Source organism: Aethina tumida, chromosome 2 (genome assembly GCF_024364675.1).
Source record: "Aethina tumida isolate Nest 87 chromosome 2, icAetTumi1.1, whole genome shotgun sequence".
NCBI classification, from domain to species: domain Eukaryota; kingdom Metazoa; phylum Arthropoda; class Insecta; order Coleoptera; family Nitidulidae; genus Aethina; species Aethina tumida.
In genome coordinates, this window is record NC_065436.1 from 18,245,853 (window position 1) to 18,273,779 (window position 27,927).

The 27,927-nt window shown below is 31.3% G+C and overlaps 2 protein-coding genes across 10 annotated transcripts in view; one reads left to right on the forward strand and one right to left on the reverse strand.

The window, feature by feature from the left end:
- The window catches only part of LOC109600059 (rap guanine nucleotide exchange factor 6), a 76,182-nt gene extending 64,166 nt beyond the window's left edge, over positions 1–12,016 (forward strand). For 3 of the 9 annotated variants that reach the window (XM_020016130.2, XM_049962784.1, XM_049962783.1), the window contains 17 exons: positions 703–801; positions 973–1,182; positions 1,951–2,351; positions 2,426–2,808; positions 2,864–3,090; positions 3,146–3,522; positions 3,581–3,946; positions 4,013–4,347; positions 4,431–4,642; positions 5,085–5,331; positions 5,394–5,684; positions 5,798–5,941; positions 8,233–8,436; positions 9,049–9,174; positions 9,976–10,059; positions 10,709–10,843; positions 10,894–11,137. In XM_020016130.2, the coding sequence (XP_019871689.2) occupies positions 703–801; positions 973–1,182; positions 1,951–2,351; positions 2,426–2,808; positions 2,864–3,090; positions 3,146–3,522; positions 3,581–3,946; positions 4,013–4,347; positions 4,431–4,642; positions 5,085–5,331; positions 5,394–5,684; positions 5,798–5,941; positions 8,233–8,436; positions 9,049–9,174; positions 9,976–10,059; positions 10,709–10,843; positions 10,894–10,949 (3,897 nt within the window). In that variant the 3' untranslated portion in view covers positions 10,950–11,137. Of the gene's footprint in view, positions 1–702; positions 802–972; positions 1,183–1,950; positions 2,352–2,425; positions 2,809–2,863; positions 3,091–3,145; positions 3,523–3,580; positions 3,947–4,012; positions 4,348–4,430; positions 4,643–5,084; positions 5,332–5,393; positions 5,685–5,797; positions 5,942–8,232; positions 8,437–9,048; positions 9,175–9,975; positions 10,060–10,708; positions 10,844–10,893 lie in introns of all 9 variants that reach the window. The other 6 variants (XM_020016131.2, XM_049962779.1, XM_049962780.1 and 3 more) reach the window with 6 other exon arrangements.
- A 513-nt stretch (positions 12,017–12,529) lies between these two features.
- LOC109603946 (uncharacterized) lies at positions 12,530–27,905 on the reverse strand. The gene is made up of 5 exons (XM_020020460.2): positions 27,328–27,905; positions 16,767–17,444; positions 14,197–14,844; positions 14,141–14,145; positions 12,530–13,540 (listed from the first exon to the last, which is right to left on the reverse strand). Exons 1-5 carry the CDS (start codon positions 27,674–27,676, stop codon positions 12,722–12,724), a joined length of 2,499 nt encoding a protein of 832 aa, XP_019876019.2. The 5' UTR covers positions 27,677–27,905; the 3' UTR covers positions 12,530–12,721.
- Positions 27,906–27,927: the final 22 nt, after the last annotated feature.

Genomic DNA, 27,927 nt, shown 5'->3' on the forward strand with positions numbered 1-27,927 from the left:
TAAACTTTTCCGCTTACACAAGTTCTATTTAAGCTAGAACTTCGTCCGAATAGTTGGGTTATTTTTTCTGCTTCCTTCCTTTCTAGATAACCCATTTTGATATATTTTATCGTCTGCGTAAACATTAGCAAATTGATACATTAGAAAAAAATCGTTTTCATTTTAGTTAAAGAAATTCTATTATAATAAATAAAGCTAAAATATTCAATCAAAAAAATTATTAACGTTCTCATAGATTTACACGGAAGTAAAACATGTTGAAACACGCGTTGCAAACGGCTGTCTATTTGGAGCGTGCTCCTCCAGAGAAAAGGAAATCGATAGCGGCGATTAATTTAAGAAGAAGGAGCTCAGCATATCACTCAATGCGCAGAATTAAGTATAGGCTGCGCAGAAGCAACTCGCTAACGTTACCCTCACCTACAAAAGGTAACGGCGAGTTTCCAACGGACGATAATGAGGTAAACAATAATTGAAATCTATTGAAATCATTTTATTTATAATTATTGCAAAAATATTTAGAGTGTATTGCATTTTTTATCTATTGTTTCTACGAATTGTAAATTTACAGATAATGGTATTTTTAAAGTATTCCATTAATTTTGAAATGCTTTAAATTTATATATCCAAACGATTTGTTGTTACAATATATGATAGTTAGTGAGTAATGGTAATAACCGTTTAATTTAATGTATTTTTCAGATCGACTATCCCGAAATTGATCAAAACAGAAGGATACAAAATTCTCCGCTAATGGACCACTCGCAGCATCGGCCTATGACCATTATGTTCGATGATGCAGTAAGTAATAAATACATTAATCAATTGTGTTTAATATTTTTAATATTATTATTACATTTTATGTAATACATATCAGTAGACTAAAATATTTAATTTACATACAAAACATAAAATACTCAATCATCATTTAGTTAAGTTCAATAATAAAAACTAAATTCTGTTATTTTTCAGCAATATATGCAAAGTAACTTGTCTCGTCCGAGCTTGTACCACAAGTACAGCCGGGGTTCTCATTCATCGGACACGAGCTCAGCATACAGCGGCTCCGACACGATGGCCTCCAATCACTCCGAATTGGACGCGGAAGAGCTTGATCTCACAGGCCTCGTCGAGTCCGTCGTCGACTCGGATGAGGAAGACGATCTCGCCGAGAGTATGGACGTAAGTATCTCCTATGCATCAAGTAAACACTTTTTTAAAAGTAGGGGAGATAAAAATTAAATCTGTTCTAAAGAAACAAAGTAAAAATAAACCTGAGTATCAAAACCAACCAGATGATTCACTTAACAGAGGTAACACATTTGCGTGCCCTACATTTGAATATGTTAAATTGATAATTAATATATAAATAAACTATTACTCATATTAATAATATACTTATTTGTCATATTATGTCACGCACATTAATGTCAGTATTTGTAGTTACCAAAGATAACTTTCCACAAATTATTTTATTCTATGTTCTCTCTTTACTATATGAAAAAAATCATGGTTTAATTAGTATAACATTTGTGAAGCACAAAATTAAGATTTACGGCTGTGCTCACAACCTGGAGGAAAACCCGTCACATCTGTATTTTATTGCTGTCTCGTAGGTAGTAAAATTTCAAAAAATGTTTAGTTCCGATGTGGCTTTAATGGTAACTGTACGTGCTGAAGTTAATTTTCAAAATCATGCAATATACAAACTGTTTCTCTTATGATATTCATTGGGTAAGTAAATGTATGGGACATAATATTGTGAATTTATTATTTATTGTTTTTTCCATTTCGTCAAAATAATATTAAACTTAAATTCATTAAATTTATTTTTCCAGATTGTCATTTATTATTTATGTTTATTAAAATTCTTAGCTTCTTTGACAATACTTCTACTTTACCACCATTTTATTGTAATATATTTTTATTAAATTGTAAATCTTGTTGCAGAGCCTGACAGTACGCGACAGAGTACGTGACTGTTTAGAAAAGGAACCGACCGAACGAACAGAAGATGACATCGAAACTCTTCTGGAATTCACACAACACCTCAAAGCCTTCACCAACATGACACTGGCGGTGCGGCGCGCCCTTTGTGCCGTAATGGTGTTCGCCGTTGTTGAAAAAGCCAACACAACAGTGATGCATGATGGTGAAGAGCTCGATTCCTGGTCGGTGTTGGTGAATGGGACTGTCGAAGTGCACATCCAGGGTGAGGAAAACCAAGTCTTGACCATGGGTGATGCCTTTGGTATCTTGCCCACCATGGAGAAACTTTATCACAAGGGAGTGATGATCACGAAATGCGATGACTGCCAGTTTGTGTGCATCACACAAACCGACTACTACAGGTAAGAGAAGTTTCAAAATTAAATATTATAGTTTTCTCTGAAAGTATTCTCTATAAACACATGTAACTTTTTAGAATACTGCATCAAGGTGAAGAAAATACCCGTAAGCATGAGGAAGATGGCAAATTGGTGATGGTTACCGAACTGCGAGGTTCTCTAGAGACCACTACCAACAGACGAGGTCATGTGGTGATTCGAGCCACTCCACAACGTCTGATGACACAGCTAATCGAAGAAAACTCTCTCACGGATCCCACCTACGTGGAAGATTTCCTTTTGACACATCGCACATTTATACCAAGTCCATTGCATGTGGCAAATCAACTGCTGGACTGGTTTAGGGATCCAGATATTCGTGATAGGGTAACTCGAGTGGTACTCCTGTGGGTGAATAATCATTTCACGGATTTCGAAACAGATCCTGATATGATTGAGTTTTTGGAAACATTCGAATTAGGTTAGTTCATTGAAAGTGGTTTATAATTACAATTAGTAATTGTTCCAATTTTTAGGTTTAGAAAACGAAAAAATGGTCGGACAACTACGACTACTGAACATCGCCTGTGCGGCGAAGGCACGAATACGAAATGTCATTTTAGCCCGACCAAATCGAGACGAACCGCTCAACTTCCAAATATTGGGTGGCTTTGAACGAAATTTCGGAATATTCATATCGAAAGTCGACAAAAAATCGAAAGCTGAGGAAGTTGGACTTAAACGTGGCGATCAAATTATAGAGGTATTTCATCCACAATTTGTGTGGTTAACATTTTATTTATTTTCTTGATTCCCAGGTAAATGGACAAAGTTTCGAACATGTGAGTCACACAAAGGCTTTAGAAATTCTTCGTGGCGCAACCCACCTGAGTATCGCCGTCAAATCGAACCTATTGAACTTTAAGGAGATGCTTAACACTCCAGACAATTCACCTAGACCGCGTGGTCGAAAGCCAAGTGATATTACGAAACTGCCGCCGGATTCTCGGATGAGGATAAGCAGCGTCGATGGTAATGTGGCTCTTGCAACTGAGGCGCCAGCTTCACAACCAGTCACCATTGCAAGCCCACAAAAAGAAAGCAAAAAGATGTTTATGACTCTTGGTCCAAAGAGACGTATCCAAAAGGCGCTCATCAACATGAGGATGAATTTCTTAACCAAAAATATAATTAAGTAAGTGTTAATAACATCAGTAATTATTTTTTAAGTTTATCTATTTATTTACTTTTAGTGTGGGTATGGGATCGGATCAAGTGGACAGTGCACCACCGCCATCCAACCTGGCAAATAATATATACCAATCTCAGAGCAATCCAGACCTGATGTCCATCTGTTACGACGATGTTCGATGTGCAGATTATCCCGAACACGTGCTTAAAGTCTACAAGCCCGATCAAACGTACAAGTATCTTCTGGTAAATAAGGAGACAACGGCCCATGAGGTGGTGATGTTGGCTCTTCAAGAGTTTGGTATGACAGATCCCAGTAGCAATTACAGTCTGTGTGAAGTGTCTGTTACGGATACACTGACGACCAAACAGAAACGCTTGCCAGATCAACTGCAGAATTTGGCTGAGAGAATTGGGTTGAGTAGCAGGTAAAATACAAATTCTCTCATATTTTTTATTAAATCAAACTAAATTATTTATTTTTAACTTTATAGATACTACTTGAAAACTAATGGAATAACGGAGACACTTGTGCCTGACGAATTGGCCCCAGAACTAGTGCGTGAGAGCGATGTCCACTTCCTTCAACTAAATGCTGTTGAAGTAGCCATACAGCTGACGCTGCAGGATTTCAGCATCTTCAGACAGATCGAACCTACAGAATACATCGATGATTTGTTCGAACTGAAATCGAAATACGGGACACCTATGTTAGAACAATTTGCTGCTTTAGTCAATAGAGAAATGTTTTGGGTAGTCAGTGAAGTCTGTGCAGAACATAATCCCGTGCGAAGAATGAAGATTATCAAACAATTCATCAAAGTTGCAAGTAAGTATTATGTTTGTTATTCTAACATCAAAGCGTTATCTTTTGTTTATTGGTACAATATAATATAATAAATATTATTATAGGGCAATGTAAAGAGTGTAAGAACTTTAACTCAATGTTCGCCATTGTCAGCGGATTAGGGCATCGTGCTGTCTCAAGGCTGCGACAAAGTTGGGACAAACTGCCTGGAAAGTACCAGAGAGTTTTTAACGAACTGCAACAGTTAATGGATCCATCGCGAAATATGAGCAAGTATAGACAGCTGATAAGTGCTGAGCAGACACAACCACCAATTGTAAGTAACATTTTTATTTATAGTATTTTTATGTCTGTAGCAAAGTTTTCCCATGAGTATTTATGTGCGTATAATTTAATGAATTATTTGTATATATTAATCAATAATAAATTCATTGCCTTTCTATATAAAAATAAAATACCAAAATCAACATTTTGTACCATGGAAGAATTTTGGCTTAGACACTATTATATAAACTAAATTCAATACGATTTACATTGCTTTTTATTACATTTTAGAACTTTCTGGTACTATACCATATAGTAAGTTTTGTGTAACCCAAATTATTTAGTATTTTAAAGCTCATCTTTTTTATCAGTGTTTTAAATCTTCCGATGATATGGTGTTGTGTTGTATGTAAATTCTTTATCTTCCTATTTTAAATTGTGTCTGTTAGTTATTGAATATATATAAACTAACTTTCAATGATATTATTTTTTAGATTCCCTTCTACCCGGTAGTTAAAAAGGATCTGACTTTCATTCATTTGGGCAATGATTGCACAGTGGAAGGATTAGTTAATTTCGAGAAGTTGCGTATGATTGCCAAGGAAGTGAGATCTTTAAGTAATATGTGCAGTAGTCCTTATGATCTGTTAACGATGTTAGAGCTTGGAGGCCAACCTGCCAGTAACGCCATGGTGGCACTTAACCAATTGACGACCGCATCGTCTCAGTATCATGCACAAGGTAATATATACATAATATAGATAATAAATATATTTTTATAAACAAAAATGGTGATTTTCCAGGACAAACAACAGTGAAACGGCGGAAGAAGTCGACAGCAGCACCGAATCCAAAGAGGATGTTCGAAGAGTCGCAGATGGTGCGACGAGTGAAAGCGTACCTGAACAATTTACAGGTCGAAACAGACGAGGCTCGTTTGGACGAAATGTCGCTGGAATGCGAAGGTGCAGCTCCCAGCAGCTCGTCTTCAGTACCAGGTAGCCAGAGGAGTAAGAGGCATGCATCGCCCGCTCCTTCCACCACCAGCAGCACAAGTAGCGCCAGTGACGAACGAAAACCCACCCAAAAATTTGGTGAGTATATTAATAAATTATTAACTTACCATGATAGGATCTTTTATTGAAGATATTGAAGATTTTAATGTTTTTCATCTTCTAATTTATACGTTTATGTATTTGCGATACAGGTTCAGCATCGCCTCAGGCAGTGAAGAAGCTCCTAGCTCTCTCGGAACCGAACAAAACAAGACCACACCAGCCAAGGGCGCCGCCTGGCCACGGCATGGCCAACCAACCTAGTCCAAATGTGCGGCGGGCGCCCAGCGCAACAGGTAAATTTTCTATGTATTTGATGTATTTGACCTCTTCCCTCAAACACCCTCTGTTTTCTATCTCTCTGACTTCCTGGATGTTCATCGTACTAAAACTATTCATTGACTGTTTCATTGTAATGTTTGGTATGTGGATGTTCCATGGAGGCATTGTCTATGTAATTGTCATGTTACATTTCAGACAGGTTGGTGAAGTGATGATTTGTTAACTAATATGTAACTCTTCTGTTTAAATAACCAAAAGTAACATGCAATAATTTTCTAATAATGCTCGAAAACAAATATTCAAAATTAATATTTATCGTGTCTAAAGTTGATTGAAATCGAGATAGCTTTAAATTGTTAACTTATAAGTGCATGTTTTAATCGGTATAGTTCATCCCCACACCACCGGTATCGTTGTAGCTATGCTGCATAGTACTGTTTAATAAACTCTGATATAGATTTGTGATAGTCATAATGGGTATTTATATTGTTGAATGTCATAGCTAGTTTGATATAAATAGTATTTATTAATAGTACTATTTTAGATTTTATATTCTTATTGTAGAAATTAAATTACTTGATATAGTCAAACTATGTAGATTAGCAATCCTTAAAAGCTTCACGTTATATAAAAAGTAGTTAGGAAATATGTAAATTAATTGGTAGAACAATTTTTTAACGACTGAAAATTTTTAAATATATATCTATTAAGAGAATCTGTAATAATAATGAAAAATGTTTTTCTTATTTATTCTTACGAAACATTTTCTACTAAAATAAAATAAATTATAATTAATTAATACAGGAGATGGGAATAAGTTAGTAGATTGTCATTAAAAATACCAGAAATTAATCCATTAAATATATAATTTTAAATTGTAGTGCTATTATATGTAAATTTCAATATTTGACAAAACTGGAATTGTTTACGAAGATCTGTCTGAAGTGTTGGGTGTTTAAGGAAGTGGAAAATACAACATTAATAATAAATAATATAGAACGTTTGTTCAGCTAGTCTTAATATTCTGAAAGAAGCAAATTATTCTTTATTATTATTATTATTATTATTATTATTATTATTATTACTATTATTATTATTATTATTATTGACATATAAACTATAATTTGTCACATTCACGATTTGTGCTTAATTTAATACTGCCAGTAATTTTGATTAATTAACAAAAACTTTTCAATTTGTGTCCATTAGGTACTAAAAAAGTAATTCATGTTTTTGACATTTAAGTATTTCACAAAATAATCACCATCATTTTTGTTAACGTTCTACATGCGAATTCAGGATTCTTAAAACTAAAGGAAACAAAAAAATTAATAATGACAAAAATAAATAAATCTACTATATGGTGGGTGAAGTGAAACTTCTCCTTTAACAGTTTTAAGTCACCAGTGCGATATGTTGTCTTATATTGTTATGAAGAAGTAGAAAACCATTTCCACTGACTAATAAGATATTTATGAACTTGATTAATTTATAAAAGACAGTTAGTTTCATTGATCATTTGGCCCTAGGTAGTCAATATATGAAATTCGACACGCAACCCACCATTAAATCTTTTTAAGTTTTGCCCCATCAAGTTTACCAGCTTCAACCTATAATTCAGACAATCATTCAACCCATTATTCGTCGCATGTTACATTTGCGTTGTATGCAGACAAATAATTAGCATTAGTTTTTGGATTTTAGTTTCTATAGTAGTTAATTATTTCACATCGTTCATGACGCATCTTTTTATACCAACAAACTCGTTGTCTAGAAAATTTAAATCAAAGAATAGCTCGTCATCTATCTTCATCTAATTAATTATATGGAATTATTTTGTCAGTTTTTTAATGAAATTCATTGTATGAAACCTCTTTCTATTGATGGTTGATTTATTCCAGTTTAATGACTGGTCTATTTCTAAACATGTTGTGAATGGATTTTACAGATGTTACTTATTTTTTTTATTGGTATATATATCATAACGACCAATTGATTCATTGTCGCTACGTGACGGTTCTGTTTCTTTAAGCTGATTTTTGACTCGACAAATTTACATGAAGAACAATAAAACTTGAATTTACTATTTTTAACTCCAATAATTGTTTTACATAGAATCTAGGAAAAAATCTTAAACAGTAAAGATTTATTCAAATATATAATAAACCAAAAACATAAATTACATTTTTCGATACCTAATTTGTTATATATCTATAAATTACTAGAAACAAATTCGTGAGTGGCAAAATGTGGTACGTGGTTATTTTCTGCGACCGCTGACGGGTCTGTGGCGTTGTGTTCGCAGGCAGCTACTCGAGCTACGGTTCGCACAGTTCAGGCGGCAGCTCGTCCGGCGGCGGCTGCGGTGGTGGTGGAGTGGGAGGCCGAGCGATGCATGAGCGCTCCCACTCTGATACGCCCACCCCTCTGCCGTCAGTCGCCCTATCCGCCGAATCCAGTAGTGTCACGTCGCTAAGTAACATGCCTCTGCGCAAGACGCATACCTCCGGTGAGTAAATACAGAGTAGTCGACGCAGGGAGTGTGGTAGTTCGCGCAGTTCGTCGGATGATTGGTTAATGCGGCCTATGAACAATTCTTAAATGTAATAGAAACTAATTATACATTATGCCATCTAATATTATAACACAATAATAATTAACGAGTCAATAAGCATTAACCAAAATCTCGACAGTTAAATTATCTAACAATTAACAAAATATCATATTACCTATTAGTGTTGTAAATATGTAAAAAGATTATTGTAAATATTTAAAAATTTTCGGTTTCTTTGAAATTCTTCTGTGTGTTTCTTAACAAATGTCAAACTATTGGAATGGTATGCACATACTATATGAGTCGAGCACAAATTCTGTTGTCCTATTTATAATTAGTGGTGAAACCATCAGGAGAAAAACATAAAGTATGTAAAAACACCAAAAAATAAATCTCCATGTTTTGGTGCTTATTTCTTCAGTTAAATATTCAAAATTATTTATTTTCTTCATTTGGTTACCACGTAATGTTTATTATTTCCCCTCTGTTCCTTGATACACGTTCCACGTAGCATCTTGGCATTTTCATATGGTGCACGTCTTTGAAACTGGTGGCATGTTTGAACAGGTTCTGTAACTTCGTCAGACTCGGGCCACAGCACCATCAGTCAGGTGACCACCAGCTCGGTGGACGGCCACGCCTACCAGCCGGGCCGGTGTTCCAGCCCCACACGACATCCACCCCCTATACTAGGTATGTAATACTAACAAAGAAAATATTTGGGGAAAAAGCTTTTTGGACAGGTTTTTTGTATTATTGGGTTAGAATATACATATATATGTTTGTGTACGTGGCTTGTTATGTGTGGAGAAATATGTTGGTAAAGGTTCTGAGATGTGACAGTGGAACTGACGATTCCTGGTAGGTTTTGTATGTATGTTGTAGAAGTCCTGAAATGTATTGATTGGATGATGTGTGAACTGCAAGTAAAATATTGCGAATATTAAAATAACTTTCAATATTGTTGTTTTTACTTAACTATTCATTTTAAAACAATTTCTATTCTAACAATAGTCGAACTAAATGTATATTTTGGATAACAGTTAATACAATTAAAACCAAGATTAGTCTCAATTCAAATGTATATTTGTATATACCAGTTTGATTTGTTTTTTATTTTGTTAGTGCTTTATCTTTTCACTACAATTATTAATAGATTGTTTCTTGTTCCTAACTAAATTATTAAAAAATGATGAACATATTAGAAATATTTGAGTATGTGGAGCATGTTTGATATTAACGTACGTACAAATGATTATATGTTTGACATGATTTGTGTTGTTTGGAGTGTATCTGTTTTATATAGTAAATCTCATCACCATAAAGCATGATTCTTCCTAATTCTCTTGAATTCTTTACATTTCTCTTCTAGTCCGATTTATATTCCAGATAAATTTTTACAAATTTTGAAACTATTGTTGTTGAGATATACTAGTAAACATTTCTACGTTATCGTGTTGGCATTTTACATTAGATATTTGTCATTGGTGATAGGCTGGTATCCCCGTACTGGTGCTATGCCCCCTTGCCCCCAAGCTGTGGCCGTATTGCCCCCTTTACCTCATGCTTTGCGTAACGGTAAGTCGTCGTAGCTACTAGCCACGAAATTATAAACACTTATTTTATACATATATAAATGCGTAAATAACAGTGATACACAAAATTCGATTATTTGCTTTTTTAATTACCGTCGGCTTAAGATGTTGCGCTTATGTGGCTGTAGTGTTTTGCCTGTACTGTAAATTTCCTGCTATTTTGCTTATGCTTTTACACAACGCTTTTGCACAATACACTGCATCTTGTCTGCCATATAACAACGGTTAGGTAAGTTTACTGTTGCTTATCCAGTTTGTTGTTATTTGCGTTAACATATACTCTTATTATTTCTATACACTGTACAAAGTTTTCAAAATAATTCTTTTATTACATGGCAAAATTTACTATATACATAAGTGACACTATTGTAATAAGAGAATTTTTATGTAGTTATGTATGTAGATATTTTTACTAATGGAAAACTTAGGATGATTATTTTTTTCACAATATTCCATCCCCAGTTTGTAAATATGTATATAAGACGATTTTTATTACTTTTCTCGTTTGCCTAAAGTAACTAACTAGTAATCTAGATCATAACTACCATTTTATGTAATAAAACACCATTTTATTAAAACAATAGTTACATAATTGAAATAAACCTTTATTAAAATCACCGTTTAATGTTTAGCTCCTAGTCGACGACAGCCCCCGACATACAGCGTAGCTGCGCAAATGGCTAAACTGCAGCGACTGGGCAGGGCCCATTCCCATGAAGGTGTTACCCAGGGTTACCACTACCATAACGATCCCGACACCGATCAAGGTAATGTCAGACCTATATTTTGACCAGGACTGTAATTGTTTTGTGTTTAGGTGACGACTTGCATGACTGTCCATGTGACTCGGACACTGTAATCATTATGGTTTGACTGACTGACTACCGTTACCAGACACTACACGACGACTGACTCATTTTTTTTTAAACCCCTGTAACTTAGGGTATTTTACTGATTATTGTGTTTTGCAGATGACGAAGAGACGCAGGTGTCTGCAGTTTGAACAATTATTAATTTTTAGTTATCGACCAGTGAACCTGAATAATTTTTCACAATACTCATTTGTTGTGTTTTATTGCCCAACACGATTGCGTAGATGTTTTTGGTACTGAGGCAATCGAAGCATTTCGGAGGCTGAAACTAAATATTTTGGTTGCCTCCGTGACAAGTACCTGATTTTATTTCGGACCGTTTCAGATCCCAAGCCTTTTAGTATTTTAGATAACTTTATTTATAATGATTATAGTTTATATTATACAGTGTATATATTTGAATATTAAGTTTAGGTTTTTATTACGTTTTTACCTCTTTGTTTGTAGAAGGGTGGAATCTCATAATTAAATCTACCATTCCAAATTTTTATGTAAATAATGATATATTACACCTAACATGTATAACGTTCACTGTATCAGATATTCTTAAATACATATTAGTATGACGAAATTCTTATAAAATCTGACAAATATTCAACATATTTTGTATTAATCCTTATGCTTAATTCCGGACTCAAATACTGTACTTTAGACTGATAAATATCCTTGCATGTCAAAATATGAAAAGCGTTCTTCCAATATCTTATCGTTATTGTGGAGAACGCATTGTATATTAACTGTGTTATACGTCTTTGTAAAATAACGATATTTTATATTTGGTAAAATTGCTTACTTAGTTGCAATCTTAATATAGATTTTGTGATTGAACTAGTCGCTCAATTTTTTGCAAATAGTCATATCGGGACATTTTGGCAATTGTACGAACGTCAAAAGCGTGACTTTTTGCAAATTTATTTGATGATATTAATGTAATATATTTTAAGGTAGATGTATATCTGTATATTAGTGTACAAATTTACTTTCATTCACATTAAATGGCTATAGAAATATCCGTCATTTTATTTTAAATGTAATAAATGATTTTAAAATAAACTTTAAATGATTATGCCTTTTCGTTTTATTTTGTATCCTGACATTGTTTTATTAATCTTACTTACCTTATATTACTCATTTTTAATTGTATACACAGGGTAGCCTAAAATACGACTAGATAACTGGAACATATGTGTCTTCGTTTTATTTTTTATCTTGTCATAAAGGTTTTATAGGTTTTATTATTCTTACTTACCTTATATTACTAGTTTTCTAATTATATACACAGGGTGACCCAGAATTATATATTGAATTAAATGTTTCTTAAAACTAAAACGTATTACTCTATAATAAATGGCCAAAGTTGGAGAGCAAGTAGAACACATTCCATAATAAAGAATATTGAAATAAACTTTTTTATCCCTCAAAAAAAAAATAGATTTTCTTCAATATTCGTGTTGTTCTATCTTCTCCCAAATTTTGACCACGTTGATTTATGAAATGAATGTAAAATTTGGAAACACCCTGTATAAATTTTCCTGTAGCGTTAATTAAGAATAATATTGTTAATAAAAATATGCTACAATATGAAAAATAATATAATATTTTGTATTTTTTTTGAGGTAGACAATATCACACACCTTATTGCAAAACTAATATGGTTTCCGTTCCAGTTGTATTTTGAACTTTAATATTCTTCCTTCACCTAATGGTTTATCACACACTTAAAGAGTTTCTACTATTGTAGTTTTTTAATTATTAGCACAGGAACAAGGAACTCTATCCTACCAAATTTAAAAGCGGTCGGATGCAGTTACTGGTTATAAATTTAGGAGCAACTTTATCGCTGATCATATACCTGTTTGTTTGTTTAGAAGAACTGTTATTTTGGTCAGAAACAAAATTTGAACTATTAAAATGTTGTAAAAGCTTAATAAATGCATAAACATTCTCTCCAGGGCTCATAGTCTGGTAAGTTTGATTATGGGCCACCAAAATATAATCATCTGAAAGTACTTTAGACATGTCCAAATAGTCCATCAGTCTTAAAAATACACATATCATATCAGCCGTTAATGCATCTTTGTTAAAATCACCGACGAAACTTATGGCCAAAGATGTGTCCTTGTGGTTCCAATGGTAGTTTTGTAAGTTTGAACCCCGCCCCGTATAAACATGTCCATCACCAGCAATCAAATAATTGTAACCAATGTCAAGGAACCCCAAATTCATATGCAACATCTGGATTTTTTTTATTTCTTTTTGGCAATCGCATAAGTTGTCGCAGTACTCCGTTCCAGTGTGAGATATTATTATTAATGGTACTGGATGGGTTAGGTTTAATGGTATCTGTGTTTCTTTGCCATGCCAATCCTTTTTTTCTAAAAGCCACTTTTCGTCATTCGTGTTGTCGGATGTGGTCTCAGATTGGTCGGGTGTTTCGGTAGGAGAATAATCGGATTCGTCTTCTTGTTCCACCAAAAGTAGTATTGATAGTATTGTGGTTGCGATGACGGTTACTATTACTAGTGGAAACCAGTATTTAAAATATTTGCAGATTAACTCCACAATTTTTTTTCGCCTCTTCTTAAAAAATGTACCTGCAATAATTGTTTTCAGTTAGATTCTATAATTATGATTAAATATAAATTGTTTCTAAATTTCATGTGAAAGAATGTACCCATTTTTTTATTTTAAACTACGCTCATATATTAACTACTGATATTATTTCAATGAAGTATTAATCAGATACGTATTTTTGTACAAAAATACCTATAATATATAGTAAATAATAAATTTCGAAACATCTGTTCAATATAAAAATGAAGGAACTTTTTATTTTTGAAGATGCTAGATGGTTTGAAATTGTCTATTGATATTCTTTGTAATTTTATAAATAAAATAATGTATTGTCTTATAAAATATATTTATTTATTTCAACATTAAGAAAGTAATATTTAATATGTATACATATAATAAATAATTTCTTTTGGCACTTACAATTAATTTTTTTGAGTATTTACATTTATAAAAATATAATTAATAAATAAATACGATATGTTTTAATTTCAATTATATCAGGTCGATATCAACATATTTAAAAAAAAATAAGTGTTTATCAACAATCAGTTTCTAAGGTATATTGAGATAAAATGACTAATAGTAGATACAGACTACTTTGCATTAAATTATATTTACTAACACTAAGGTTATTCCTATTATCACAATGTATGTAGCCACTTCTTAGTTATCACCACGATAAATTCCACTGTCGTAATGTGGCCAAGTTTTGATTATTTTAAAGACTTCCACGCCCGGACTTAAAGTAGCCGAGGTCTGATTGTGGGCGATGAGTTTATATTTACGAGAAAGTTTATTTAAAGAAACTCCTAGATCGATTAGTCTTTTTAAAGATTCGATCAGAATCTCACTTGGAACTTCCATAGTGTAATCTCCAATTAAACATATGCCAATCGAATCGTCCATATGAAAGTTCCTGATATCCCAACCTCTGGCTTCGTAAGCGTGGCCATCATCACCCACGAGAAAATTGTAACCGATGTTCGGACTACGGAGAACGCTCATGTGTTCAGCTTGTATGTTTCTCACTCTGGCAGAACAACTGAGGAAATTTGTACATTTGGGACTAACTGTATGCGATATTATAACATAATGTGATGGTGGATTAAGGCGTCTTGCCCCATCTAAAGTTTTTACGCCTTCCCAGTCGTTGTAGTCTAGCAGAAATTTTTCGTCGATGTCCTGCGGAGGATTAATGAGAGGATCCGGTGTAGCTTTGTTTCCTTTCAGTGTTACAATCAATGATGCGATAATACTTAATGCAACCAGCAAGCATATTATGCCTATTACTATTTTTTTGTAGACTGGTTTCTTCTGCGATTCTGAAAAGAAAACTTTCAGTAAATATTTCTCGAAGACAGACATATCAGACACATTCATATTAATAACAATAATTGTTAGTACATCACACAGGCATTCACAAGTCACTAACAAAATTTCTGTTCTATTTTACATTAACAATTTTTGTAAGCCTTGAAAATTGAAAGAATTTTTATGGGTTTAAAATTTAATAAAACACTTTTTTGAATTTCACATTGATTTATTTAACTTCAGTTATTATAAATATTTATATCTAAATATTAAAATATTTTTTATAATAAAGATCTAAAAAAATAAAATCCTATTTTTATTTGGCAATACATTTGGATTGTAATGCGGCAATAATTTCACAGCATCATATACACTGTCTGCAGAACTGAATCCTGCAAACTGAGCATAAGAAATCGCAGAATAATTTGAATCCAGTTTTCCTAATGCTACGCCTTTTAACATTAAAGTATTAGCTGCGTCCAACTGAAAGTCAGTAATTGATCCCCATTTCGGAAAGGCCACATAAAAAGCATCAGGCTGAACGACATTGTCCCATCCACGGCCATAATATATTATACCTTTACTGTCGATTATAAAATTGTATCTTATATCACCCATTTTCGTGTTCATGTCATTTTGTTGTAATTTCTGTAGACTCATTTTACATGATTTTAATCCTGAACACCAAACATTTATTTGTCCAAACACAACCAATGATAGTGGAGTCTTTCGAATGCCTTTTGGAAATGGTTCCCCTGGTAGGCCACCCCACTCTTCCTTTGTTAAAATTGTAAAATTTGTAATATTGTTTTTTTCTGGTATAAATATCGGAGCATCAGTCACAATTTTTCTTTTATTACCAAAATTCAGGATATACTCATTTGGATCGTAAAATGTATTTGGAATGAATTTGGGCCATGTCTTAATTTCTCTGTAAATATTTTTCACATCTTCTGCATCAATGTTGCGAGAAGTTTGATTCATTACAAGCACTGAATAATTGGCGGATATTTTGTTATTTGTCAGTCCATAATTAATCAGTTTCATTGCAGTGCGCACCAACTCCTTATTAATTGTGTCGCCAGTTAAAAAGCTTACATAAATCCCAAAATATGGTCTAGAAGGTTTATAATAATCCCAGCCTAGTAAAGAATACACCTTACAGTCATTGTCAATCAAAAAATTGTACAGAGATTCTGATTTTCTCGCTACATTACAACATTTTTCAAAGTCACTGCATCTTGGACTCGTGGAGAAAATTACGTATTTCACAGATTTATTAATTGAATGATAAGTTGAGGGAAATTCTAGGTAATTACGAGATTCATTGATACATTTTCCTCCCCACTCTTCCCGTTCATACATCCACTTTACAGATTCAGTGTGACGTTCTTGTTTCAATACTTCATACAGAGAAAAACCAATAAGTAAAGTAATGATTGAAACAATGACGACAAGTAAAAATATTGAGACACCTTGAAATTTCGTCCTTTTGTCTGGTTTTTCTGTGATTTCTTCTATGTAAATAGATTCTGCAACAGACGAAACATATTTGAACTATTTTATTGAAAATTTGTCAGTGCAGTGCAAATGTTTAAGTAATGTGCAATAATTAAAAAGCAGTGGACACCTCATTTGTATATACAAAGAAAATTTAAAATCTACTTTTTTACACCTTTGAAATTTTTGAATAAATGTTATACAGAAGTAAATAATATAAAAGAGAATAGCAAAATCAGCTTTTAATAAATTTTTGGTGAAATAAAAATGTATTTAACAGATATAGTATTTTATTAACATATATTTATATACATCTATTAATATCTTATAAAGACAAATACATTCTAAAATTATTAATTCTATTATAGACACAATTAATATAGGTACATCACATCGTGAAGATTAACACAAAATCACACAACGCTCTAGATACTGCCACTATAATAGTGGGGCCACTTTCTAATCACTTCCATAATGTTTTTACCAGGACTAGCCGTTCCCATCGTCTGCTGATGACCCACAAGCTTGTAGTCCTTAGAAAGATAACCATTCCTCACACCTTCATTGATTAACTCTTGACAAACAGCAATCATCTCGGGACTAAGCACATTGCCATCGAACGAGCCCATGAAAGCGATGTCGATGCTGTTGGGTCTCTGTTGGTTTTCGACACCCCAGTCTCGACCAACGTAAACTTTTCCATCACCACATATGAGGAAGTTATAGCGAATATCGGGATATTTGTTACCGATATCTGCAGCCTGAATATCTCTGACTTTGGTACGACACGTTTGAGAGTCGGTGGTAAAACCTCCGGCCGTGTGTTTAATAATGACTAGAGGAGTTGGCGGTGCCAGAAGTTTGTAACCGCTAGCAGGCAATCCTTTCCAATCGTGTTTGTAGACCATGGGCAATTTGGATGTGGGCCTTTCGGTGGGTGTAAAGTTTGGCGGTGGAGCATTTTTATTTAACGATGAGACAATCAAATAGATGCCCATGATTATCAAAATGAAAACCACACCCAAAATAACATAGCACAAGTATTTGTTCTTGAAAAAGTCGAATTTCTTTTGAAGACATTTGGCGTCCTCTTTGTCCACCACCAACGGGGCTGGAAAGAAATGGAATAAATTAGGATTTTTAACACTGGCAATCTGTAATTTGTAAATATAAAATGATAATTAGAAAGCAGAAAGTTAATGGAGGTCAAATTTATATTATTGTTTATTAGTACATATACTTACATGTCAATCATTTAAGTAATTTTCTCACTAGTTCACCAAATGAAAAGGTAAATTTCACCAAATGAACAAAACTATAACTTTTTTTCCACCACGATATTTTTTTCAACTTTATTAGGAATATATAAGTAATGAGTTATTACTTTTTAATTTAAAAACAATTTTAAGTCGAGTTATTTGTTATGTTAGTATAGAAGAATTATACATTTTTTAAATTTTATATATTGTTATATACGTTTTATCACATGTCATTAAAGAAAATAAAGAAAATGTTCAAAATTTTAATATTTAATTTACATTAGAATTATCAATTAAAATGTTGTTATTAATATATAATTCAAATTAGTTCAAACTGGAATACAAAATTCCAAGAACATAACAAAATATCATTTGTAAAGCAAATGCCTCTTAGTAACAAGTACTTAATTATATCATCTTAACTAGATTTGTAATTTAAACATTTTTATGACAAATATTCTGTTAAAACATACATATTAAAACAAATTAGTGCAGTACTCGACATTTCAAAATTTCTACCTGATTTGATACCGTTCATTGTGAGGATGCAACTACAAATGAAACATGGTTCCCATCCTGATACGAAATAAACCCTCAAACATAAATATTTTTCCTTCGCAGTTATTTTTATATTTAAAATAAAATAAATTCTTTAATGAAAAAAAACATCGGCACGCGTAGCAGTTCAAGTTCAGTGAAGAGTGAAGACGTTTTTAGAATATAACACTGATATTTATTTATTGAAGTAGTATAACAAAATCGTTTACTTACATATGATATAATATTTAATAAATTGAGATAAACATCAAAATTTACCTTTCTGTTCAAAAAAAAGTATTAACAAATTCTTCATAATTTGACACCGTTTAAAATCACCAATATTAAATGGAAATTTATTTAGTAATTATACAATGTTGTTTTCAAAAAAAATATATATAAAATTCCAGAAATTCAGTACTGACGGAGAAAGACTCGGTAACTAATGATTAAGAATGGCAAATTATGTTGACAATTTGATTTAGGAGGGAAATCCCTTCTCTGTAAAACACATCGTTTTATCGAATTGAAAATTTGGTGAAGTTCTTTTAATTAAATGGAATCTTGTTATCTTAAAAATGAGCATTATTTTATGCATAATTACAGGATATTTGTAACAGATAGTGAGCAAGGATTATAAATAATAACGTATCGATAAATCATTATAATCTACAGCCTCCGAATGATTAGATCATATCATTATAAATAATTTATCTACTGTCGCATAAAGCCTACCTGATATTTACTGTGTTGTTTTAGAAAAAGTGGGGAATATAAATCAATAAATAAAATCAATAATTAAAATTATCAGTGACTAGAAATTTGTTTAGAGAAATATATAGGTTAATTTGTTTGTAAATTTAAAAATTTATATTTTGATAGTAACACAATTTTCTACGTATTCATATTTGTACATAAATAAAATTTAAAATTTATAATAATCACATGATGTCTTATTAAAATAATAACTTGTTCCGAAACAAGAAAACAATTTTTTAAATTTTTCATTAATTTACTTTATGTGACAACGTACATGCTTATTGTTTTATCTTCTTAAAACAAGTTCATGAGTTCAACAATTACGATAAATGATAATAATATAAAAAATTATGCAAATAAATTATATTTTTATAATTAATTATTTTAAATCTATTTTAATATTAATAATTACTTTAATAATAACGTCACAAGAATTAAAATGTGTTAACTCATCTGATATTTTCAGATAAGTCTGACAATTGGATCTATGGTTTTGGCAGAAGAAATAATTAATTCAATAGGAACATTTGATTTTTAATAAATACGAATTACAAATTTGATATGTATCCATTTATTATAATAAATAAATAATTATATAAATTCAATGTATTATAATAATTTTTTCCAATTGTTTACTATAAAAAATGATATGAAAGCCTGTATAAAGCTTTTTATTGCCTATCGATTATGTTACTATTCATTAAAATCGATTTATCAATATAATAGTTATATATTGTATATATACAGTAGTGGCCATATTTATAGCTTATTATTATATTATGAAATTTAAAATTAACTATTTTAATTATAAATTGTTGGTAATGTATATTGAATACGTTTTTAGTTTTTTGTATTCCTTTAAACATTGTACATTTTTTGGTATTGTATAGAACAAAAGTAAAAGGTAATCTCTTACAAAAGTTAAAAAGTAATTATATCTTGGATATTGGCTTTGAGAAAAATTATAATTCAGCATTTCCAAGGTAATTAAAAACAATTGGACATTGGTAAAAGTTTATGATTAAATAAATCGGTTTTCGAATTATTAAAAAATATATAGTTTCTAGTTTTGTGGGAGATACAAAAAATTCTGGACGAATACGAAAGATCTCAAGGATCCATTCCAAGGGTATATATAAAGGCAAATCTGAAGGAAATGGCAGTAATTAGTATCAGTTCAAGAATTGTAAGATTACTGAATGTTGGTTTGTTTGGACGTAGACTTTTAAAGAAACTACTTCTTTTCAATTGTATTTCTTTCAGGACCACTGAAGAATAGAAACGTGTAGCTTCTAGTGACGAACCCAAGTTCAACTTGCTATATTTATGTCCCTCTCAAAATTAATAATTATAAGTTGTTTTTGTAAGATTTTTTTTACAATAATAAAGCTTAAAAGTAAGTATTATATGTTATACATACATTCTGATAAAAGGTTGCATTCTAAAATTACTAGTTGCTAAAATTATGGTCATTACTGTATACATTAAAACTTCACTGAGTGAAATTGAATGGCATTATAAAAACAAAAAGTAAAAAAAGCCTAAACGGGTAAAAAATATGTGATAAAATAATTTTATCATTTACATCAGAAAGTTTAAATCTAATCTTTAAATTTTGTTCCTGATTATTTCTTAAGAAAAAAATATGCAAAATAAAAAATTATTGAAGTGTTTATAAAACACAAAATGATGTTGAGACAATAGAAATATAAATAGGAATATCTCTGTAGTTATCACCGGTGTAAGAGTACATATTGTTTTATCTATAGCGTCTAATTTAAAGTTAATTAACGAGCTATTGTCATTTGTTATGGAAACATTTAAAATACAGTCGAACTTCGATAACAGGAACCATGATTTGTCTGGAAGAAAGTTCAATTAATTGACTTCGAGTTATTAAACTAAAAAATAAGTATGAATGTAGTGAAGGTTATAGTTTTATTCCAGAATCTATTAATTGTATAGGTACAGAAAAAAATTATTATTAAGAAAATTGGCCCAAAATAAATGTATACAACATTTTTAAACTTCTAAGCTGGCCTCTTGATTTTTAGCCATCCACATTAAAAAAAAAATAATTTCTCTTTCTAATTTACCAATTTAAGGTAACATTTGATGATCTGTCTTTATCTCGTTTATCTTCATACAAATTAATTCACATAATTTCAATCGGCTGAATAGAAGTCTATGGATTTGGTATGAAAGGAAAGCAGTTAGAAAGACTTTTTAAAATGGATAAATTTTGTGAAAACACAAAGATTTTTCAAAAAGATATAAGTTTTTTTTTTTTTAAATTAATGTAGTGTCTGAACACAGACTCCCATTAACGTATTTATTAGTACCAATTAATAAATAATTTTCACTCCTTTCAAAAGTTCGAGTTATCCAAGTACAACCGTATTTCATATTGCTAGTTATAAGATTATTAAACAAAAAGAAATAAAAATGGACGCAAACATCCAGCGACAAGGCGTGCCAAAAGCAACAGAAACCACACCACACATCGACATGAACAACGGAACGAACAGTGAGTTTGACTTACCTCGGCACAACCTCGACACGAACCGTTTTCTGTGTGTAGAATTAACACGTATCAATTTTTTCATAATATGTCGCGAAAAACCTCATCAGAAGGACCTCGACGATAACCAAACACGTTGCATTCGTTCACTGTGTACGAATCGACGGTGCACGATATTCGTGGCGTATAACTTTTGTTTATTTACACACGCAAATTTCTAGGACAATAAATTTCGCCCATCGAAAGTGCGATGAAGTTTTCGGCAGGAATAAATCATTTTTGGCCGCTTATAAAAATATTGAGTTATTTCGTTCGGTCTAAATTTGTCCATGTTTATTTAAATTTTGGAAATTGTGTGTAAACACCGTTGTAACTTTATCTGGTTTTTGTACGTTAATTTTATGGCATTTTTAATGATGTATTAAAAGTGAAATGTTGAGTAAAAATAATTCGTATACTTTTAATTAAGCAGATTACTGTTCAATTCAGGCTGACAGTGAAAAGTATGACTTTATTAAAAGTTTAAAGTTTTCAGTTTTATAATTAAAAAAATGATTTATTGATAATAGTTATTATTGTAGGAATTTAAGTTATTTTCAAATGTTTATTAATATTTGCAAATTAGTCATATATATAATTTTTTTTTGTTACGGTAAATTTGTATCCATTTAATATAATTTAATAACTTCATGTTTTTCTCTGTTTAACGTGTCGAATGCAAACATTCCAGTTAGTAGAAATATTTTGACGTCATAAAATATTTCCCACAAACTTCATAATAAAAATACTACCATTATATTGTCGTAAAAATAGGTTTTACATATTTTTCCAATAGGATTTTTTAATGGTGAATTTCAAATTTATATTCCGTTTTAATTAATCATTAATTATAATCAATATTAATAATATATTGAAAGTTCAGATAATTTGGTCAGGGTCGTTTCATAAAAGATTAAACCACTTTAAGTACCTCCGTAAAATCTTGACAGGCAAAAAATATTATGACTTGAATAAAACACAAAAATATAAATACAATATAATACTTAGTTGATTACTAATCGTAAGTAGTATTTATGTAAATATAATGTTACCATATACACTATCGCTCGTGTGTAGAGCAACAAATTAAAAAACATAATCATTTTATTAAAAGAACAATTTTTTTTAATTTAAATTAATTTTATAATTAATAAGTGTCTAAAAATTTCAGACCTCAATTTATATACGGATATCTTTTTAGTTTTTATACAACATTTTATTTCGGACAAGTAAATCAACCAAATCCTATATTCAATACAATTGATTTTATAATTTATTTCTGTGCCCGACATCGTTCCTTAAAGCTAAAAATGTCTAGAAGGGTCCATTTAACGATATAAATTAAACAACAAATTGTAGAAAAGATTCGAAATGGTGAAAAACAGAGTAAAATTGCAGTAGATTTAAATTTAAACAAATCGATCATTTCAAGGACATTTTCCAATTTTAATAGAAGGAATACACTGGAAGGAGTTCCCAAAAGAGATAGAAAACGCAAGACTAACAGAGCTGTGGACAGAAAAACAAAAACGCTTGTTGTTCGCGACACTTTTATCAGCGCATCCTGCATAAATCAAAAAATAAACGAACTCAGTATGTTGGTGAGTACCATAAAACGAAGACTAAAGAGAGCTGGTCTCTATGTTAGAAAACCAACAAAGAAGCCCTTCATTTCTGCAAACTATAGAGCAACGATACTACTATTTTCAAGAGAACATGTGAACTGGACAGATGGGCAAGGGAAAACAATTTTGTTTTCCGAGGAAAGTCGGTTCCAATTATTCAAATCTGATGGTATTTTATAGGTGTGAGGACCAATTAATGAAAAGTATAATCCCAAGTACTCTAAACCCACTGTAAAGCATGGTGGAGGAGACATTATGGTTTGGTATGCTTTTCTGGGTTTGACATGGGCCCGCTGGTTAAGTTAGACGGGATAATGTATCGTTCTGTTTATCGGGACATTCTTTAGAATCATGTGCTTCCATATGACGAAGGTAACATCAGTTTAAGGTGAACCTTCCAGCAGGACAACGATTCGACACATACGTCTAAGTTAGTTAAAAAATAGTTCAATTCTCAAAGAGTACATGTCATGCCTTGGCCAGCACAAAACCCAGACCTCAATCCAATGGAAAACCTTTGAGAAAAAATTGATCGGAAAATCCCTGCAAAAAGACTGTCAAATATGAAAGACTACGAAGAAGTTCAAAATCACTGGAAAAAAATTCGAACGATTATATTGAAAAGCTACCAAAATCAATGAAGAAAAGGTGTTTAGAAGTTATTAAAGATAATGGATATGCTACTAGATACTAAATAAAAGAAGGCTAATGTACATAAAGTTGTTTTATTTTAAAGTTACTTTATTTTTGACCTTTGAATATTTTTCAAATATTCATAGATACCTAACTAAACCCACTAAACAATTATATTGATGAATTATTTTTATCAAATATACTGCATAATTAACAATGATATGGATATTTAAACGTATAGTTTTATCAAGAAAAATGAACATTTCTAAAGTTCACCTTTTTAGTTTGCGACAGTCGATTCAATTCACCTAGGAATTGATAAATGAGATAAAACTTTCAAAGATGAAAGAAAACATTTATTAGGAATATTGGATCAGTAACATCTGTGTGAAGTGCTTTAAATGACCCCAGAAATGCATACAGATTATTAAAAATATTTGTTAAACACATGAGTTTTGTACTAGGAACTATAAACATAAATAAATATACACTTTTCAATGTCAGTGTTGTACTATGAGACAATGTTGTTAATTCGAGAAATTGTTCTTGTTTTAATATATTTTCTTTAATTTCATAACATTATCTGATAAGTGGCGGTTTTAATTTACTTAATCAGTTTGCACAAACGGAATTGAAACCACGGCATGTTGTTCAACTAGGATATAAAATAATCTGTAACCTTTGCTGTTCTGTACAATGTATTCACTAAAGGCTTTCGAGTCTTTTAAAAACTCTTTTACATAAATTCATGTTAAAAAATTAAGAATTTTAAACTTTCATAATTCTTCACAGTGGTGGTTAAAAGTAAGGAATAATTTTAAGAAGTTAGTAGTACATAAAAAGATAAAGAAAAAAGAATTGCCTCAAATGAAGACCGATATTTACGAGTGAGAACCAGTAGGGCTTTAGAACGTCCATCTCACAACTGGCTGGTCAGCTACAAGACACCGTCCGATTCCTAATGAACGATTGGTATGAGTAAGGTCTCACAACAATTTTTACAATTTTTATATAGTTTTTTCAATATGCCTAACTTTTGAATATGAGTTTCTAAAATAGGGAATAAATAGGTACAACTAATATGAAGTTATTATAAACAATGAACTTTATTCAAATGACGATGTAGAATTGGGGATTTACTTTTTCTAAACCATAGGAACTTACTTAAGGTTTTGCATTCTTAATAAGAAATAACCAAATAATATCACAAATTTTTCTAAGATTTGTTGTGCACTAACTAATCGATAGTCATTTTTTATAATTCTTATAATTTAAAACCAGTTTCTACTCACAAGTAAATTCGCTATGTTATTTAATTAAAAACTAGTGTTCATAAATTATCTTTTCTTGTAATTCATTTATGTTTACCAAGAATGGAAGACTCGACTCTAATAATATTATATTTAAATATATTTCCTATATATATATATATATATATATAATATTCTATATTTAATTTTAATATTATAATGATAAAACAATAACATCGTCTGTCTACTACCCACAACCATATTTATCCTGATAACAAAACACCGATAATTATTTTCGACGCACATTTAAAATATTTATAATTTGTTAAAATAAAAGTAGCTAAATTATTATTTTCTCTAATAACAAATTGAATAAAAAATGTAAAGATGTTACTGAATGTTATTCAGTTAATAGTAGATGTGGTTTTCCTTATACAAATGACTAATACCTATGTATTCATGTGATACATAAACTTAAATAACTAAATACTTTATCATATATTCTTCACATATATTTAAATTTTGTGTTACTTTGGATTTTAATAAATCAAATCATCAAATATTCTGGGACATCCTGTATATATTTTTTAAAACGGGCTTAATTAAAATTTATACTTTTGAAATTGTTACTCTAATTATAATTATATGTGCTTGAAAGTTGAAATGGGACGTCTAAATAGGTAATTTTAAACTTACTTTTACTCTAAGACAAGACAAAATTTTTTTACTCATTACAATACATTAAATTTTTAACAGTCCTCCAATTGATATTTTTCAAATTTAAGATAACTATACTTAATTCATTTCAGCTGGGAACATCTCACTTTTAATAATGCACTGTTAAAATAAACCTTGGTATTAGCAATGGTTTATCTAAACTTGTAACATCTCGACCCGGAACGATAGTCAAAATATATAAACAATTATGGTACTATTTTTAGTTTGAAGTTTCCGGGAAATTTAATTTTTAATTAATATTTCGTTACTATCTTTCATGAACACATCCAAGTTTTATATTATCTAAATGTACGAAGGTTAATAATATTATATGTTAACACAAAATGTAATAGTGCAGCAAAGCTATAGTGTGCTTGGAAGTGGAAATATATGAATTCATGACAATATAAAGATGACCTCCAGTTGGGAAAATTAGCAAATATTTAAGAGCATCATTTTCACATCTAATAATAGAGTACTGAATGGAACCACAAAGTAATAAACTTTAAATCAGTTACAAGATATATTTAAAATAATATTTATAATAAAATAATAAACATTGAAATTTAACCTGTGTATAATTAAATTAATAATACATATATATTGTCGTGTGGTTAAAGAATGCACAAATAATGATAATAATTTGTAGATGATAATATTAATATTTTAGAGCTTGTTTATCCATAGCAACAGCAAATTTTCAAGGCAGTTAAAGAATAATTCATAAGTACAGTAAGTTTTCACAAAGTAACAGAAAATAATATTTTATCTGATTACTAATTATGAGTATAATTAATGTATGACACGTCACAGATTAAATTAATTCAATTTTTCTAGAAATGAATTTATTTTAGATAGTTATATTTTTCCACGTGTTACCAGGAAGATAAACATCAATTGCTATCTAGAGAGTATCAAGTACAACAAGTTAGATATATAAAAGATAAGAAGAAGACGTAGTAAAAAGACTAAAAATTCCAAAACATATTTTTTTGCATATTTATACAAGGTGTTAGGAAAATGACTGCCGAAAATTTAACCACAGGTTAAGCTAGTTAAAAGCAATAACTTTCTCAAATACATCCAAAATATGGATTTTTAGAAAAATATATATTTGAGAAAGTTATTGCTTTTAAAGAGTTTAACTCTCTATGGTTAAATTTTCGGCATTCATTTCCTGTCACTTCACTCTGTATATTGCCAATTAATCAATTAGTGTTACTTCTTGAAAATTTACATTTATTATTGGATAAAATTATTCATGGTAAAAGTGATACATTTAGAAAACAAATGATTATTTTTTTCAATTTTAAAACAGCATAATTTTTGATTTTTTATTTATTTAATTTTAAAATTTATTCTGTTATTAATATTGTAAAACTTAAACTGCATATTGGCTAAAGAGGTTTATCGCTTAATGATAAGGTTATACTTAGAATACATTTTGTTTAAAATAATGCATTTTGTCGATGTTTAAAAATGGAGAACTCAGTCTATCTAATCACATCATAAATATTATGAATATGGTATATCTTGTGAGGTATATTTCCATAATGTTTAACCATTGTAACATAAATCAAACGAAAGAAAACAAATCAAAAAACTTCCTGGTTCCACCTGGTACTGCGCATCTCACAAGCTACACGGAACTCACCGGCACTAGGGAACTTCGGCGGAGTCTGCGTGTGGGTGGGACTTTCGACTGGCGTCTCAACAACGACTTTGTTGTCTTCCTCTTGCGTCTGCACTCGTCCGTTAATGTGCCCGTTGACATGTTGGTATATCGTGACCGGTGCATAAAACTGCGTGACTGGTCCTACGATCACGTCCTGGGAGTGGTCGATGTTCAGGGATGCGTTGTTAGGATCAAGAATTCCTTCCCGATTCCTGAGCTCGGCCAGATCGGCGATCTGCTCGTTTCCGTCATCGTCCTTGAGGACTATCTCGGCGCAACCCTGGTCCACGGGACACACCTCCAATCCTTCTTGACACGGGTTTGGCATCGGTCATAGTTTTATTTAAACGCAACTCTGTCACGTACACTGCACGGGTAGTATCGCTACGACATTCAAAACATGTCACGACACTCAACACATTGTGTTCGCACTTACGGTTGCTGCTTATCTACTGACGATTGTTGTTGCAAATTAGCGTTAAAACATCGAGAAAGATAATCGGCTATGCATAGTGGGGAAAACCGGCGTCGATGGTTCGTCTCGCTTTTGTCGAAGCGACATAAGGTTGACTGGTTTCA